Source organism: Python bivittatus, unplaced genomic scaffold, assembly GCF_059951505.1.
Source record: "Python bivittatus isolate LINGU-HERP-01145 unplaced genomic scaffold, Pbiv_v1 ctg000080_np1212, whole genome shotgun sequence".
NCBI lineage: Eukaryota > Metazoa > Chordata > Lepidosauria > Squamata > Pythonidae > Python > Python bivittatus.
Window position 1 is genome coordinate 68,392,758 of NW_028277035.1, and position 14,977 is coordinate 68,407,734.

Consider the following 14,977-nt stretch of genomic DNA (forward strand, 5'->3'; position numbering starts at 1 on the left):
GGAAGTTGAAAAACGTGCATTATGTATGTATGAGGACTCAATATATAAGTGAGTGACTGTTATGAAAGAACTATGTTGAGATGGTTTGGCCATAGAGAGAAAATGAGTGAAGATTAAATTGCAAAACAATATATGAAGGAAGAGTGAATTGGTAAGAGGAAAAAGGAAACTGAGGCAGTCATAGTTGGGTAGAGATCCTAAAAAAAAGGGTGAGATGAGAAATTTAAAGAACAGCATATGGACATGGTGGAAGCGAGGATGGGTTGCAAGGATAAAAAGATATGGAGAAGTACAATGAATTGATTTATTTTCCTTATCTTATGCCTTTAACTTCTCTGATTTAGCATTTCTTTTTTTTCTGTGCTGGCCATGAACTTGCTTATCCTGAGGGGAAATAGAGTGTGATAACTATTTATGTAGTAAATATGTATTACAGAGGCAAACCACTTCTGGACGATTTCTAAAAAAACTGCATGGATGTGTCAATAACACCACCAGGACTTGAAGAAGATTTTATTTTCATTTGTATTTGAGTAGTTTAGACTTGAAAAGATGATCCTTGTGCGTAATACAACTTCAAAATAGAAATCATTTACTAGGACAAACAAAGTCTAGTATATCTACAAATAGCTGCTGTAATCCCTAGTCACAGTTTATGCAGTTCCACCTTTCTTGATTTTTGTCTTTCACGCAGGCCAATATGCATATTTACTCAGGAGGAGACTTGAGTGAGCATCAAGATATTTGCTGAAATAATCAATTACTGTTAAATGTTTTGAAACCTACGAAAGCCTCTGTGTGACTATAATGGTTAAAGGATGCAATGGGTAGGCAGCCTTTTCTATTTATCGTCCCTTTCTCAAGAGGAGGATTGATGGAGGTACTAAAGATTAGAGAAGCTTTGAGGAACAGCAAAGAGGATAATCCTATGTGAGTGGAAAGAAAGTCACTCTCCTGCTTTTAAGGAATGGATTAAGGCTACGAGTTCATTATCTACTTTTGAAAAATCTATGTGCTCTAAAAATGAGGAGGTGACACATTATACTGTTATATGATCCAGATTAAAGTCAACAATTGAATGAATTCCATACAGGTATTTATACATATGGAATCCTTATATGGATCATTTTTTGTTGTTGATTTTTTTCTTTTGTTATGTATAGTACATTTAACCATTGTAGTATATTTAATTCTTTAAATAATAATAATAATAATAATAATATTATTCAGTGTAGGCTTTTTTTCTTTTATATGCCACTATTTTAATAATAACAATACCCTAAAGGTTAGGAAAACATTGAGCAGCTTTCACCTCTCCATCATTCCATGAAAGATATGCCAAACATCTTTTCTCATTGAGATGGATACTGCTTATGATCCAACTGTAAATCCATGTGAGAAAAGTTATAGGTGGCACTCCTATGGAAGGACGATTCTGTAGACCACAGAATTACTTGTCCTTAGAGAGCTCTGATCCAACACCCCAAGAACCAGAGGATTATGTGAATTTCTCATCCCACGGCCCTGTAGTTTTCTTGATGGTGTTCAGCTGTACCTTAACATTAAAGGCTGAAGAGCAGGGCTGAAAGATCACAGCAGCATGATAATGTGACACATGTTAATGCTGCTAAAATTCTTACTGCTTTCTTATGGCTCCTTATACTGTTAGGAGCAGGTATGTCACTCGTGTTTTTATTCTGGTCATCTTAAATTCTAGCTGATATGAAGCAATTCAGACTGGAAGTGGGAATGTCAAAAAAAGGAAAACTTTTTTTTCCCTGTCTTAATATGGACAAAATACATTACTATTATTGTTACTGCTGCTGTGGTGATATACTAGAAAAAGGGGGATATAGAGACCCCATACCACTGGCGTAGATTTGGTTGGTTAAGCCAAAATTCCACAGTTGTGCTTTCACTGCTGCAATTTGTGATAATCTTGAAGTTATAGCTAGAATATAGCTAAATGTTCTCGGTTCTACTTCAGTAACTCTGGCATCTGCAGGGCAGGGTGTCAATAAAAGCAAAAGGGTGGTTGTGGTAGCACCAGGGAAGCCCTTTCTAAATGCGCATGACACTGACCTGTGTGCCAAAGGAGTGGGGCTTCCATTGTACTAGTGCCGCTACCATTTTGCCTTTTTTGAATAATTTTATTGAAGATTATATAAAACAGATAAAACGAGTACAAAACCAAATAAAATTTTTTTTTTTATCATTTAAAATATTTTAATAATAGTAATTATTTTATTATATTTATTTTTATCATATTAATAATTATAAATAATTATTTATTTTAATTATTATTATTATATTAAAATAATTTTAAAATAATTTTAAATATTATTTAAAAATCATATAAGAAAGTGCAGGGAAAAGAAAAAATATCCCCCCACCAAAAAAGTAATAATAAGAAGAAACTTCCCCCTTCATCCCCAGCAAGTATGTACAACATTAACAACTGATTACTGTCTCTTAAAATACTACCAAATACATCTTCATTCCATACTTCACCCCATTTTCTATAGATCCATCTCTAAATCCTTAGCTCTTTTTATTAATCAACAAAATCTGTAGAGATTAACAGACATAACTAGCAACATAGGTATTTAGTCTCCCTTTCCATTTAAACATAATCCCCCTAATCCCTCTCTTGATAATCAAAATCTCATCCCAACTGATATTTAAACATTACAAATGAATAAAAAAATTAACCACTAATCATCACCCGAGATAGTAACCCGTCATTAATCCCAATTAACAATTAAACATTACACAAAAATAAAAACTGTTAAACATTACCAGAAATAATAATCCCTTATTTGTATACCAAAAATAGTAATACAGCTATTACAAACTAAGCCATTCCATCCAAATGAATATTTCCAAAAAAGAGTTATCCAGTCAAAGTAACCATTAAACATCACCAAAAATAACAACCCATTACTTAACCATAATCAAATAAAACGGTTTTGTGTTTTTTCTTCTTCCTTCCATCCGTGAATCCCAGAAAGTTCTGACACCTGTCTTCTATTATCCTTGTCTCTTCTCTCAAAGTCCTTGTCATCTTTATCAAAGTCCATATGTATTTTCAATGTAGCTACTCCTATAAGTTTCGTATATTCCAATTTAAACAGGTAGTCCACACCCCTCTTTTGATATATTATTTGTATATCTTTTTAAATTTTCAGATGATCATCCAATTCCATTTGTAAATCCAATATCTCCATCTCTTTCTTATAGGTTACAATTTTTAAGTCCACCTTAAAATTCATTTCACCTTAAATTTCATTTTCCAAGGAACTTGTTACTGTTCTCTTCAGTAGCAACTTTTGGTTCCAGTATAGGGTTAAATATTTCAAGCATTCCTTGAGCCAATTTATGAAATGTTTCCTTTAAGGTGGCCATCTGGTGCTCTCTAGTGATTAACTTTCAAGGCTTTGTTATCAGGTCAAAATGTAAACATAAAGTTCTTTCCCACATGAGAGGATCTTTTTAATTAACTTCCAAGTCTTTCTTTAAATCAATTTCATCCAAATCCTTAGTGTTTAAAAACTTTCCAAAGAACAACACTATAATTACCCTTTTGTTATATATTTCAAAAAATAAAGATCTTACAAAGCTGGAAACATGTAATTTTCTTGCTTCTTAAATGGATTGAAGAGAACTCACCCAGCAAATGTCCAACTTGCAGCTTGGAACGTTCTTCAATCTTAAAGAAACAGTGAGAAAAAAAAATTAAACTCCAAGGTGATGAAAAAGATGAGGTTTGGATGAACTTTAATTCCTTAAAAGGCTACAGAGGCTCAGAGCATGATGAAACCCATGATTCCCAGCTGATTGCAAGCAGCTGCAAAAACAACCAGCTGTCCAGAATGCATGAGAATAATCTCAAGATCTCTCTTTGGTCTAGAGAGAATTATGGGCAGTCTGGATCCTGCATCCAGCTGCCTTTCAGCAGCAATATCTCCTGTGAAGTGCGGGCATCAGTTCTCCAGCCTCACCAGAAGTATACTCTCCATCTTGCCTTTTCTGAACACTTGTGTTGGTTCCAGTGCAGACAGATGTATTTGGGTGCTCTGGGAAAATCTGAATTTCAAAAACTCCAATCCTGGCACCCTTATTTGGGAAGAAACCTCTGTAGAACTCTCTAAACTTACACCTGGCACACAGCCAAAGGATATGGTTTTGTAGTCCTTAAACTGCTGAGAGGAAGGGAACACCCCCCCCCCCCCGCTTGGAAATGCTTTTTTTGTTTTGCTTAAAAGGGGTAGGACCCGGGGCAGATGAAGTCCTCTATGGATGACATTAGCTAGCACTATGGTCCTGGCAGAATATCTCTGGAATTATGGCATGCTGAGTCTTTTTTATTTCTTCACTCTGGTTTGCTGTGAGAAAGAGAACATTGTTGTGGAAAAAAATGAGTTTTTCACTTAATGGAAAGGTATGCTAATGTCAAAGATAGGATAAATAAAGGTAAGTGGCTTTAAAAGTGTCTCTGACACCAGCTTTTTCAAGTGAGAAGTATTTTTCCTGTTAAAAAATGTATTCTATTAGTTGGGGATGTATATAAAGGTGAAAAAACCCTGAATAAAATGTTTTCTAAGCAGAAAATTGAACCAAAGAAAATATGTACTGTTGATTTCCCCATCTCTATCAACCCATGCAACTCTTTCTTGTAAATATCACATACCTTTTTTTCTCAACATGAAGTCAGGGTGCAAATATTTCTAATACTATTTCTGCTTCTAATACAGGAAAATATTAGAATGAGTGTTGGAGGGATATTAGTGCTTCTTATAGCCAGAGGGGAAAGTGGATGGGTCATGGAACTAAGGACACATTGCTGTCCTGGCCCAGCCAGAGATAGACTGAAAGGCCATGGCAGCTGGAGAGGTTGGAATTGGAGGAATACCGGGACAGAGACAGAATATTAAAGCTACTTGGGAAAGCCAAGAGTTGTTGTGTCCAGTTAGGTCTGTTTCTGACTTGTTGGTCCTGCTCCTGTCAGAGAGGCTGTGCTGGTGGAGAGGTGGACCTGACAATGCTAGCAGGAAGAGGAGATGCTGCTAGGGAATAATCACATGAGAGGACATAGCCCACAGCTGCATAACAGGTGGAGAAAGAAACTCAGAAAGGAACCTCCCTAACTTCTCATGCTGTAAAAGAGAGGGCAGGAGATTTGTACTTTCAGACTTGCAAGATTCTGTTAAGGTAGCCTTACAATAAAGTAGAATTAGCTCATCTGGTTGTGTTTCATGTCTGATCTACCTGGGAAGGCTGACAGCAAGGCAGCAGCACTGTGGTCATTGGAAGGGAGACATATGGCATAGGCAGCATAGCAACTCTATCCTGGTAGTATTGGGCAAGGGGAGTATATAGGGGACTAATGGGTGAATTGTTCCAGGTGAATGGAGATCTTTGATTTGGTGGTGATCTCCACTTCTGACCAGGTAACTCCTTCCAGGGACCCAGGTCATCAGATTGTTAGTATTCCTTGGTTCAAAGTGTTGCTGGTCAACACTAGATCTATCTGTAATAAGACTTCATCCATCCATGACCCGCTGATGGATGAACAGGAAGACCTCTCATATATAAATGAGACTCAGCTGGGCAAGGACAGTGATGTCATCCATATGAAATCTGTCTTGCATCAACCTCAGGTCAGAGAAAAGGGGTGGCGTTGATCTGTCATAGGTTCTGAGGTAGTGAGATGTGAATGCCTATGTATTAGTTGGATTGTAGGTTGAAATGTGGTTGACTTTGTCCATGTGTTGAGAGATTAAGAAATTTTCATCATATTTGCTGACTATCAGTTGATTTTTGGGGATGTATTCTGCCAATCATAGATTTTTAATTTTTGCCATTGATAGTATGTGTGTATATCTGTGAACTGCTGAATGTCTTTGAATGGATTGCAGTGGGAAAATACTACTACTACTACTACTACCAAGGCCTGCAAATAGAAGTATTTGCCACACAACTGGGGCAAAAGAAAGCAAAGATAGTACCAATAGTAACAGGCGCCTTGGGTGCAATCCCAAAACATGTGGAGCACCACTTGAAGCCCATCGGGATTGACAAAATCACCATCAGTCAATTGCAAAAGGCAGCTTTACTTGGAACAGCTTACATCCTGTGACGATACCTTTAACACCATCAAACAACCACATCTGCCTATCCCCGGTCCTTGGGAAGGACTCAATAGATGGATAAAAATGCCAAATCCAGTCTAAACATCTGGCTGACTGTGTGACTAACAATAATAATGACTACTTCGCCTCCCCCAGGAGTGTGTATGTGTGTGTGAATAATTTATCTTGCAGAACTTACCTTTCCCATTGTTATATTTAGTTATGCAAAAACCAAACAAGCCCCCCAAAATAATGGCACAAAAAAAGCTTCCACTTTTTTCCTGCTGAATGTCAATAGCAGGAACCGAGGAAGAGGACTGGGATCTGCATGGAGTCCATGGGACATGGCATAGGTGTCCATGGGGTATCAAGGGAGAGCCAAAGAACCTCAAAGTTTTTGATATCTAATGATGCAATACTTGGTTTGCCTAAACCAAAAAGAAGTACACTGGCTTAGTGTGACATCTGACCCTGGCCAATATCTCTCCAAGACTGAAGGAACAATATTGCTCAAATCTGTGAAGGTTCTCATGATGGAGCTCTTTCTTATGCCAGTGTTGCCTGGAGTTGTGGAGTGAGAAAGCTTGAGAGAGAGCTGCGTTTTCCATCTGATATAGAACTTCTGGCATATCAGGGTGGCCCTAGGAGGAATCATGCAGTCATAATGGTTAGGTACTTAAGCAATGTATTAAAACAATAATTACATTTATCCTTCTTCTTTTATCCCTGTGAACAAAACAATTATGTGGTAAAGTTGCAAGAACATTGCAGAGTATGTGCCTTCTGTAAAACATATTTCTTCCATGCACAAGAATCACATCAACAAATCTGTTCTCATATGGCAGAAAAATGCAAGTCCTTATGTTGTCCGTCACCTATAGCAGCCAGCCCAGTAAAGCAGTATTTTGTGGGATAGCCACTCTGATCGTATTAGCTGTCCACCTGCTGAGTGACTCAGCAAATTCTATATGTCCGTTATACAGTCAGCACTCTTATATGTTATTTTAGATTGTGTGGGAGGGGGCGTCAAATGTATCATGCTTATATATAGGAACATATTCAATAATAATTTCAGTTTAAAGTGACAATTATTGAATATTTCCAGTTTTGACTTGTGCTTCAAAAACCCAGGAAACTGAAAGATATGATATGCATTTTATAATCTGCCCCACCTAAACTCTAAAAACTTTGTCGAGTTTTTTATACCATGATGGCTTTAGAAGTCAGAATCCACAAATCCATACTTGGTCTTCCAGGTAATTTTTCTCTGGCGAGTGGCACATTTAGCAGACATAGGCACAGTTTGCCAAATCCCTTAATAGAAAGTCTCCTGATACATTTATGCCATACAAAATAGAGAGCTCCCCCCAAATTATATCTAGTATATTAACTCTGCAGATAAAAATTCCATAGTCTACAATCCACTTGTTTCTTACTATATATTTTCTATACATGCAAAATACACACACAGAAAGAGAAGTAGGGAACACAAAATATACTAGCATTATCTATTTTATTTTCTGCCTTTTACTGTTGTACATAGTAAATTTTTTGTAATAGTAAAGTTTTTATTCTATATTATTATAAGATAAAAGGTGTTTAAAACAAACGCATAACTCTAGAGTCCACATTAGCATGTCAGAAAGCTCAACTAAAATAATATTCATGAGACGCTCACTGTGCACGCACAAAGTGTGCATTTCTTTTGATAAAACAAGAGATAGAATTCCCAGTAGAGAGCACAGAGCCATTCTTTTGTGGAAGATAAGACCTCAACATGAGGACGCCATTATATCTGATTACAGTTATATTTTCTTTTTTTTTTTCTCAGCGACAGACCATAGAGCTAATTCCTATGACTGAAGTCCACTACCAATATGCTGCAAAGTCATATATTTACTATATCTACGGAATGGAGAACAAGGTCTATGCCCTAGACTATCCAGAAAGATGCTGCTGTGGCTGTACCATAATCTGACAGTGGAATACTGTCTGAGGATTCCTTACATAAAACAAGCTATTTTTATGTCTGAATTATCTACAGAGTGGGATGATATGGGTCCCCTGCTTAATGCTGTGATAAACAGGGTAACCTTTTGTTATCCTGTTTCTCCAGACTAGGAAGCTGAAGGCATGGTAATCAAACCTCCGAAGTCTTATTTCTTCTATCATTTAAACAATATGTATCTAAATATGTATCTCAAAATATGTGTGTCTAATATACATTTTCTGGAAAAGCACCTTGGAGTGTAAACTACATGTCTATTCTCTCGTAAGTCTACTGTGTTACTAGGGCAGTCGCTACTGAATCTATAGGAGTACAGCCTGAAGCAGGAGGTGTGAGATGATGGAAACAGGAATAATTCCAGAAACCTCTGGAAAAGCAAGTTATGATATATGAATTGATACCATTTTCTTTAAAATTTGAATTGTTTTGCATCTGATTTTGGTTAAGTGAGAGGCAAGGGGCTTCAGTTCCCAGTCCTATAGCTGTTAGAAAATTGTTGCTTGTGCACTCTATAGAGAAATATGTAACACGAATTTAGTTCTTCCAAGATATAGTAATGAACTACATTACAAGCTTGAGATAAAACACTTAGAGTATATTATACTGAGTACACAACATATTTTTATATGGAAAACACAAATGTATAATAAAATCTATTTCTCATCTTTTGCTGTGTACATGTTTCATCAGGATTAGGCAGAAAGAAAACAGCTTAAGATTTATCTGTGTATAACTTTCAAACTGGCAAGCAGAGTAGACAGGTGGTTGAGGGCTTCATAGTGCATCTCACAGCCAATGTATTTTCTGGAGATTTGGGTTTAAGACATTGATCCTTAAGTCCTGGACTCATTCATAAATATGTTTGTCTATAATGTTTCCTTAGAACAAACATATGGCTAATTATGAGACATTATATTCCCTTCCCCCAAAAAATCCAGGTGTGATCCCAACCCCAACTACTTCAGAGTCCCCTATTCATGGAGTAATTATTTTCACCTATCAAAACATTATTGCAGAATTGCTAGGTCATATCTGCAAGTGAATGAATCTACCCTATCTTGCTTACTCATAATTTCAGGCTCATTTTGCTTATGAAAGAAAGGAGATGAATAAAAGGGAACGTTCATTACTCTGCTTGTAGTTCATTGTATTTTATGTAAGCTAATAGGGAACTCAGCTTGGAAATGCTGATCCATTGACAGTGCCTGTGGCCAAGAGGGAGTATTCACAGGCTTGAGGGAACTCATTAAACTAAAATAACTAAGAGACTGGAGGCTTCAGTGGAGCTTAAAAAACCAGGGGGAGGAGGACTGGAATGGATAAAAAGCCAGAAGTGATGCTTTCTTATAAGTCCCACTAGTTTCCTTTACAACTTCTAAGTGAGCCATTGATGATTTTCCATATACCTCTGCTCATTGTTATGCAGATTGATGGTATTAACAATAGTTTTAGGAAAAGACTATGAACATAGTCCCACTTTAATGATTCTCCACTAGGGGGAGGCAATGACAAAAAAATCAGTTTTTATTATTGATGGAGAAGTACATATCTGTAAGACATTTTGCAAATCCACCTTGGATGAATGTGTTTGTGTCCCTGCAGGCATATGCCAACTTGCATTTAGATGTCAAACAACTGTACATATAAGCGTTTATGTCATTCTTTCCTGTACTTATATGAATGTAATACTGGATGCTATGGTATAATCCACACGGCAGAAAAAAAAAATCCAAAATCCAGACTACAGCAGAAAACATTGCATTTACAAAGTCTATTCCTTCTTTCATAACCCGAATACTGGTTTACGGTATAAACAGTGCAATGTTTTGCATAGTTTACTCAAAAGTAAATTCCACTGAATAAACTTTGCCCAAAAGTTAATGTGCAGAACTGTATACATAATTGTTTTTCAGTTTAACTACCTTTGACTTTGGTATTTTTTGCTATGTCTGTTTAGATGGCTTCACACAACTGCCAGCCCAAGATAACAAAATATAATGCTTATGTTTGGACATCATATGACTGCGTGTCTAAACAAATCGTTGTATTCAAGCTTTGGCTCATGCAGTGTACTAAACAAAGGCTGGCACCCATAGCATGTAAACTACTAATTACCCAACTTAAATTATAAGTTATAATTTATCTAAGATTTTAACTTGCATAGTCACCGATTTGTACATGACTCTGGGCAGCTAACATGGGTTAAAAACAATATAGCAATTAAAATGAAATTCCAACAGCCATATCAGGGGGAAAACCATACAGTTTCCCCTCACAGAACCTTGCTGGTAGATTCCCCTAATGTCCGTGCCCAGTTTCTGCAAAAAGAAAAAGGTTTTCAGAACTTTCTTGAAGGCAGGCAGTGTTGGGGCTGTGGATCTTTGGGGGAATGTTGTTCCAGAAGGCTATGTGAACCTAGCCCCAATCTGACTTGCAAATTTTATCAGGAGTTCCTACCAATGCCACTAAGGACACACACACACACACGCACACACACACACACAGAGAGAGAGAGAGAGAGAGAGAGAGAGAGATTATTTTAGAAGATGGTGATCAATGATAATGCATTTCCAGGCAGATAATGAACGATCTGGAGTTTAAAGATATACATGCTGATTTCTGGATAGAACATCAAAACATAGTTATATAGAATTACTATTTTGCAAGTTCATGCCTTTTTTCCTAGGAACTCTGAAGAACATTTGGAGTGAATCTGAGAAGCAAAAGAAGATTTTCCAGATGAGACAACCTGTGGAATCACTACTACCTATATTCATTTATCCAGGACTTGGCAACCTGAGAATCTCCAGGAATAATTGAACTTCTATTCCCAGGATCTTTATCATTTGTGATATGGGCTGGGGTGGCTGGGAGGTTATCCATCCATATTATATTATTTTCAGCAGCTTGCTTCTCAGATGCAATGTTCCTGTTTGGGAGCTTTTCCAGTGTACAGTATTATAGTGAAATACTTTTTAAAACATCTAAAATGTGATTTCAGGCAATAAAGATGATACATTCATTACTGTGATTGATCTTGTAGTGCATGGTCTCCTGCTGTCTGCAATGAAAGTGCACTTACTGACAAAAGACAAGAAGCCAATAACTAACTAATCTCTGGATGGTTTTGATAGGATTGCAGAAAACAGCTTTCCACTCTGCCTCTCTCTTCAAACATGTGCAGCAAAATATTGCTAAGAACCCTTGGACTTTTTCTAATAAGTTTCTTGGAAAGGGTAGAAGATTTTCATTTTTGTAAAATAATAATAAGCATATTCTCCCATGAATTGATACATTAAAAATGCAGAAAGGGGGAGAGGTTGAAAACTTAATTCCTTATCCTGGAGCATATAAAATCTAGAATATGTTCAAACTGCTTATGTGCATATGCTTACATAACCAAATACCATTTTGTTGTAGTTTTCAGGCTGAAGGGTCAATAATAGAGTTTTCCCCCACCCCATGCCTGCAGTATAAATCAGCTGCATGTAGAGGGAAGGTAAGAGGCATGACGAGGGAAATGTTTCTCCTTGTCCTACTGTTTCTGGCATTCAGCAGTATCTGTGAGTTGCCTAATTTTTCTTGGTGCTTCTAAAACTTCATAAACTGAACCAGAAGACTTTAACTGAGGGATACTTCATGCCTCGAGAGAGAATCTTGCATGCTCTCTCTCTCTTTCCTCATCACTGTCATCAACACCATGCAACTGTAACACCAGAATGTAGAAATTGTAGGATTTTATATTTTAGCAATGCATGGAATAAAAATGTATAAAAGACCCCACATCAATATGCAGAAGAATCCTGCATCTTCTGAGATGAAATGGCAAATATAAAGAAAAGGTATGTTGTGAATTGGTCTATTCATCTAGCTCTGAAATTCTTCACATACTGACCTCCTGACTTAGCTCATTTTTGTGGAAAAAAAGTTCCCCGAATTGGATGTTTTCTTAGCTTTCCAAAGCTTAGTGGGTTCCCTCCTAGACCCAACTGTCCAGGAGTAGATATATTTAAGGGATTTTTACACTAACAATGTGGTCTACCCTGTCTGAAGAGTGCCTTCATTAATCTCAATCAAAAATCCCATTTTAGGACACAACAGCAGACTAATTTATTGCCATATTTGGCTTTTTCCTTTTGGAGATACACATTTTCTTCCTAGTGAAACACAAAAATATACTTACATCATCCTCAGAGCATGTGATTGAAAAAGTGAGTCAACTTTGGTATCCTGGCTAACACACCATTTATTGACATGATAGGTCAAATTGCAGAATTGAGTCAAGTGTCATCTGGCTATCAAAAACCCAACCAGAAGCTGACTTGATAAAATTACATTGCTTCTTTATATATTATTATGTTATTATTACTGTTATTATCATTATCATCCCCATGATCATTATTTTTGGATTTCACAATGAAAAAAGGAAGAGTTTTTAGAAGGAAATTATAACACAAAGCACTGTTTCTTGATGTGCCCTATCTTCCTTTCTCCCAGCTGTGTATCTTTTCAAGCTAAGCAACCAGGATAATATTTAAAGAACACATGCAAGAATTCATTTTAGCTTGCTATTTTATACGTCTTTTAAAAATACTGTTTCTTCTTCCCTTCCATTAATTTAAGATAAATCTAAATAATTATTTCTACATCATATGTTTATAGTACAGAAAAAAATAGTTTCACATCTAATAATAAGAGTAATTTTATGTAGTGTATGCTTAAAACCAAGGACAGTACAGCATTATGTCCAAATTAAACTTAGTTTCATTCAAAACCCAATTCTAATGTTATTTTCAGGCAGAAGAATAAGCAATTCTACAGATGTTGCTTTTTACTTTACAGTATGTTCAAAATATGATAAGCTATCATACCTTTATGGGTCTCAGCACAGGAAGCATTTTCTAGAAAAGAAACAGCAGATTGAGAGAAATGGATCACATACCAGGATTTATTAATACAGGAAGAGGGAAAACTTAAGATGAAGTCAAGAGAACAATTGACTGCAGAGGGATATAGCTTCCTATGGTTTCCATATGCACAATCAAGAGAAAGATTTAATATAGATAAAAGGGAAATTGGAATCGTTCAACATAAGACAATTTGAAATGAATTATGTACAAATGATGAACATGCAATTGCAAAAATGTATAAGCTTTTATTAAGGTATGAAACTGAAGAACAAGTTAAAATTTGCATGATAAAATGGGCTATGAATTTACTTTATAAATACAAATGGACAAATGGGAGAGAATGTGGGTAAATGGGATGAAATTCACACTGAGTTATAATTTAAGAGAGAATTTGTAGAAAGTGATATACTGTTGGTATATGACACTGGAGAAACTATCAAAGATGTTTTGAGTATAAAGATACCTCAAATCAATGTTGGAAATGTGAAAAACGTGAAGGGATATTTTACCATACATAGTGGACTTAAAAAAGCTAGAAAATTCTGGATGCAGATACATACAACGATACAACAAATATTAAAGATTAATGTTGAGAAGAAGCCAGGACTTTTCTTATTGGGATTTATGGATAGTCAATTAGAAAAAGCTCATGGAAGATTGGTTTTATATATGGTAACTGCAGCAAGACTATTATATGCATAACAATGGAGGAATACTGAAATTCCCACAATGGAGGAATGGGTTGTGAAGATGGTCTGGCTCACCAATAAGATTCCTCCCCTCAATTCAACTCCCACTCTTCCTCACATTTTCTCACTTTTAAGTAACCATATGAGCTGATGTGTACATTGAAGGCAGTAGAAAAGTTAAAATATTGGTTGAACTTCAGTCAGCCATATGCTAAATTAACACTGTCTTCTCAACATGATTCTTAGATTCTGACATACAGCTGTGTTCTCCTAGAATCCAAGAGAAAAAACACTGATTGTGGTTTCTTATTTTTTATGACTTTGAGGATCAAAACTATGGCTTTTCTGGCCAACAAATATCATTGAGTCTATGTGGACTTCACTAAGAGCATCTAACACTATTGATAAATGGTATATCAATATTTGTAGGTAAATATTAGTATAAATGAGCTCATAGCCTCCCCCACTGAGAGGGGCAATGTCCATTCTCGCTGAGGGGAATTGTAGTCTAACTTACCTGGAGTAGGTCAATACGGAAACCTCAACAGAAACTCCATGTGCAAATTCTTGCTCTTATGCCAAGGTTTACATATTTCACCAGTTCTATTACATGCAAGAGGGTGCCACTGTTCCTGATAAATGCCATTCTGTTTGGTATTACAACTAACTTAAGTCCAGGATACCAGAGTTACATATGTAAGAGGGGCGGCTACTTAAATTTGATAGATGGATGGATGGATGGATGGATGGATGGATGGATGGATGGATGGGTGGACGGATGGACGGACAGACAGACAGACAGACAGACAGATCTCCCTTGGTTTGCTAAATCAGCCATTGCCCCAGATGAACACCCTCTTGATCTGTGGAGTTTAGCAGCCAGGATTCCCATTCTGCAGTCAGCATAGTCATCACTGAGATCATCTGAATGAGGAAGGTTGACTTCTTGTAGTACAGAAATAAATGAATGTGGTAGGATTAATATGTTACCACATTTCCATTATAATCCCAAGATACTAAGAGAACTGGAGCTGCTAGTTTTAGCTTGGTATTGGTGATGATGTGACTACCAGCTACAGTGAACAAACAAAGAAACAGGATAACTGTCTCTATAGTTATATCATCATATGGCTTGTTAGGGTAACAGTAGCTTTGTGGGTAACCACTGTTAGAAAGCCATCTGGCCGTCCATTAGAATATAAGACAGATACTATTCTATGCAAATACACAGACACATAC

The 14,977-nt window shown here is 36.6% G+C and overlaps 1 protein-coding gene across 2 annotated transcripts in view; it reads left to right on the plus strand.

The window, feature by feature from the left end:
* LOC103055298 (ssu-2 homolog) overlaps positions 1 to 11,146 on the plus strand; it is a 50,589-nt gene extending 39,443 nt beyond the window's left edge. For both annotated transcript variants that reach the window (XM_007431736.4, XM_088134318.1), the window contains one exon: positions 7,963 to 11,146. In XM_007431736.4, the coding sequence (XP_007431798.3) occupies positions 7,963 to 8,109 (147 nt within the window). In that variant the 3' untranslated portion in view covers positions 8,110 to 11,146. The remainder of the gene's footprint in view (positions 1 to 7,962) is intronic.
* The last annotated feature ends 3,831 nt before the right edge of the window (positions 11,147 to 14,977 follow it).